Source organism: Opisthorchis viverrini (genome assembly GCF_000715545.1).
Source record: "Opisthorchis viverrini unplaced genomic scaffold opera_v5_138, whole genome shotgun sequence".
Lineage (NCBI taxonomy): Eukaryota > Metazoa > Platyhelminthes > Trematoda > Opisthorchiida > Opisthorchiidae > Opisthorchis > Opisthorchis viverrini.
Window position 1 is genome coordinate 320,091 of NW_008751794.1, and position 3,771 is coordinate 323,861.

Consider the following 3,771-nt stretch of genomic DNA (forward strand, 5'->3'; position numbering starts at 1 on the left):
ACAATAGAGCCATCGCCTTGGAATACATTGTAGCGATCCTCCTTGTGTCGGAACAATAGCTCGTGTAAACCCTCTGTGAATTTGGAACAAGGAAATCGGAAATCAAGTTTTCGTTTGTGCAGCGTACACCTTCATTGAATATTGTGTTGGTTGGGTTATGTACTGTGCATAGTCACCATACCAGCTGTTAGCTTATTTCTCTGAAATCATTTGGAGGTCCCGGGAGAGCCTGCTTGAACTATGCCCACGTAATTGGAACTGCGAAACGCCTGTAATGCAATAAGTACAGAAATATTTTTTGTTGTCGCCAAACATTCCGAAAAAAAAACTTTCACGAATAACTTTCAGAGCAAGTCACACTTGACAATTTTCGTAAACCAAATTACTTGACAATTCCAGGGCATTCGTCAAGCTGTTTTTCACATAAATGCAAGTCCGTCTTTGCTAGGCTGCATGGCCCCTAATTTTATCTGATACAGGTTAAAGGGGACGAGAGGAGAACCTAACCTTGTTTTACCATATCGAAAATTCTTATCTGGAGAGGCATGTTTCGGAGATTAACGGGATTAGGGCCGTAGTCAAAGCTTGTTCACTTCACTTGAATACCGTGAATATGTGATAACGCAGCAACATTAAACTCCTGAAGGTCGTCTTGTAGCTACTTTACTGCAACCAGAGCGGCAAACTGTTTATCCAGATTTTGTGGCACAATAAATCTAGTCCATCGACTGAGGAATATGACTGGCAAGAACTTCACTGCAANTGCCGGCCGTCTTTTTGCTTGGTCGATTCTCGTTTCAAACAAACACATCTATTTATTTGGCCGGAGCATGTTTTTAGCAGTTTAAATATATATTTTTGAATCCGTTGTTCAAACCGGACAGATAGTCTTTAGGGACATATCGCACCTATCTCTTTGTAATTCATCTAGTCAGTAGAATCACTTGAGAATTATTGTTGCATCGTTTTGCTTGTTAGAATAAGAGCTTGCGATATCTTCTTCGCATTTATTAGTAGCGTGCGCAGCCTAATTATTTCCAGCCAGTGCCTGTAGGGGTTTCTTTATGCCCTTAAATACGCCATTCCGTAATAACGCTACCTATGAACTTGCTTCTTCGCAGAAAGTACGAAGGTCTACAGCAGCGACCTACTACATGATGGCTGCCGTTGGTTATTGGTACGGGACATCAGAACTATAAATTCTGATTTCTCCCACGGAGGTGTGTGAAGCTATTACTCGTCGGCAGAGCTAGGTTACGTGAAGCTATATGACGGGATAAAATTTGAAAAAGATATATCTTGGGACCCCCCCTGACGCGCATAAAATGCAAATACCTGGAACATAAGCTGATTACAGAAATCCACGATTGTGATACGGCATAAAATATCTCAGTACATGACATGATTTGGTACACATACACCTCTATATGCTTTTGGATTTATACATGCGCCTTAATGGGACATTGGGTACATTCGGTTCCGTAGGGGGCCTTAGCTTTTAGGCCTTTTAAGCTGGGGATATTTAAAATGAACTCTCATTTTCCCGCATCGTATAAAATCAGCGTCACTGCACACATGTGTTGCACCCTTCATTTCTTCGCAGTGTCATTCATAACACATGTCTGTTCTGTTAACAAATGCAGCACATGCTTCCCCACTTGTATGTGTCAGTCTTCTTAAGCACATAATTCGCACACATCGCAGCAAATTACAAGGAAAGTTCCACGATTTGTATTTTCTTGTTTTTTTTGCTAATAAAGCTACATTTTTCTATTCGGATAACTGGTATAACGCTTTCGAAGAACGACCCTAATTGCTAGTTTTCCTCATTGGAACAACCATAATGATACTGATACATTATCAGTATCAATAACAAATGCGCCCTCATCAACATTATTTCAGAGAGTGGCTGCCTGGCGCTCTCGTAAGGGCCTCATTCTATCCAGTTATGGCCCCCTGATATCAGCTAGCATTCCACATTTGAGCCCACGATATTTCATGTTGGGCTCAAGATGAATAATAAAACAGAACAGTTGAGCGGCCAATCCCGATTCATTTTATCTTGCAGAAGTTGATTTAAAATCCCATTAGCACAGTCGTAAGAATAATCAGTGAGAAAAAGACGTTAGCTTTTCTCCTTCGTTTACTGGTGAACTTTAGTACAAGTCGCGCGCGTTTGACTTGCATAATCAAACTTTCAAAAGTCTGCTCCGTGCAACTTTGCTCTGTCTTTGAGTGCAGCAGATGCGAACCCTCAACCTATCCCCGCTACGCAAAATATGCCGATCTGCCAGGGCTGCCCCGTCCATCAGTGGATTTCGTAGGCCCTCAGTCGCGCAGGGTTGACCCGCTTTAACAAAGCGGGATCGAATGGTTCTCCAATATTTCTGACATTGTGATATTATATTACTATATAATATAAAATGTTTCGTTTGATTCGGTCCCTAAAGGCAAGGCAGTTTGAGTAGCACGAAATCAATCCTTTGGAAGAAATAACGGGTGCCGGAAAAAGAAATGTTTCATTTAATGAGTTCCAAAAGAAAGCTATCTTTTTTGTAGCAACATAAATGTTGAATGACTAGTCAAAAAAATCCGCCCGCATTATTAAAGTGGTGCATATTTGTTTGTTAGAAATTTCAAAACACAGTAGTTTATTTTTTCGGGAAAATAAACCGTGGTAAAAATTTGGAACTCATTATATATGGGGGATCAAATTAAAAAAACGTTTCATTCTTCCCCCTCACAAAAACCTTTGTGTTGTTTAAATCGGACTACATGCGCGAAAAAGTCAACTACTATAAAATTTGTGTAGAATCCTGTTTATTCAAAGCAACCGGTGAATACTGTAGAACACAGACAGGAAGGTGAATCATAGGCGTATCTCGTTTATTCTAATTTATTTATCGTATGTGTGATAATTAGAATAGTGGTAGGTATCGTAACTACCGAATGTACGCGAAGTATAAAAGTCCGAATATGGACTAATGAATATCGTATATTTTCGTATATCGCGGGCGTACTATATATCGCATCGTAAAACAAAGGCATATAAAAATACACTAAACAGAATGAATAGAATAGAGTCAATGTTCACCACATCCACCACACGTTGAATGAGCGTGCGGGTGTTTATAGTCTCTAATAGGTTGGAACCTTAAACGTTCAGATCTTCTCAATGTCGGATTGTCAGGTTCAATGTTTGTTTCATGCTCATCAGAACCATCTGTAAGAGAATCAGAAAGGTCATTAGTGTTTGAAGCAACAGACGTATTGCCGCCAAACTGACCTCTAGCATTGAATTCGACCTGATCAACATGCCGTCTGTGACTTGAGAGATCTTCGAGGTCAAGAACCGTGACCATACGATTCCCGTTCCTCCCAATAACAACACCAGTAGATGGACGTAGATCGTTACCCTTGAAAAATGTTACGTCGGCAGTCCCAATGCATTCCAGGTTCGTGCGTAAGGATCTCGACTTGAATAGCTCTGCCGGACTCTTACCAGTAAGTGAATGAGCAGCATTCCGGTGCTGCATCAAGAAATCATCAATATTTCGATCAAGATCATGAAATAGAATTGCTGGCAGGTTTCAAAGTTCGAACAAAGTTTTCAGCGAGTCCATTAGACTGTGGATGACGGGAAGCAGTAAATAAATGACGACAACCAAGTCCTTTTAACCAATATTCGAGAGATTTCGCTGTGAAGTGTGAGCCGTTATCAGTGACCAAAACAATTGGTACACCTTCACGACTAAATAGTTTCCTCAAAGC

The 3,771-nt window shown here is 40.6% G+C and overlaps 1 protein-coding gene across 1 annotated transcript in view; it reads right to left on the reverse strand.

Moving 5' to 3' along the window:
* The window catches only part of T265_06572 (hypothetical protein), a gene marked incomplete at both ends in the record, with an annotated part of 25,056 nt that extends 21,520 nt beyond the window's left edge, over nt 1-3,536 (reverse strand). The window contains one exon of the mRNA XM_009171875.1: nt 3,287-3,536. Within this exon, the coding sequence (XP_009170139.1) occupies nt 3,287-3,536 (250 nt within the window). The remainder of the gene's footprint in view (nt 1-3,286) is intronic.
* Between the last annotated feature and the right edge of the window lie 235 nt (nt 3,537-3,771).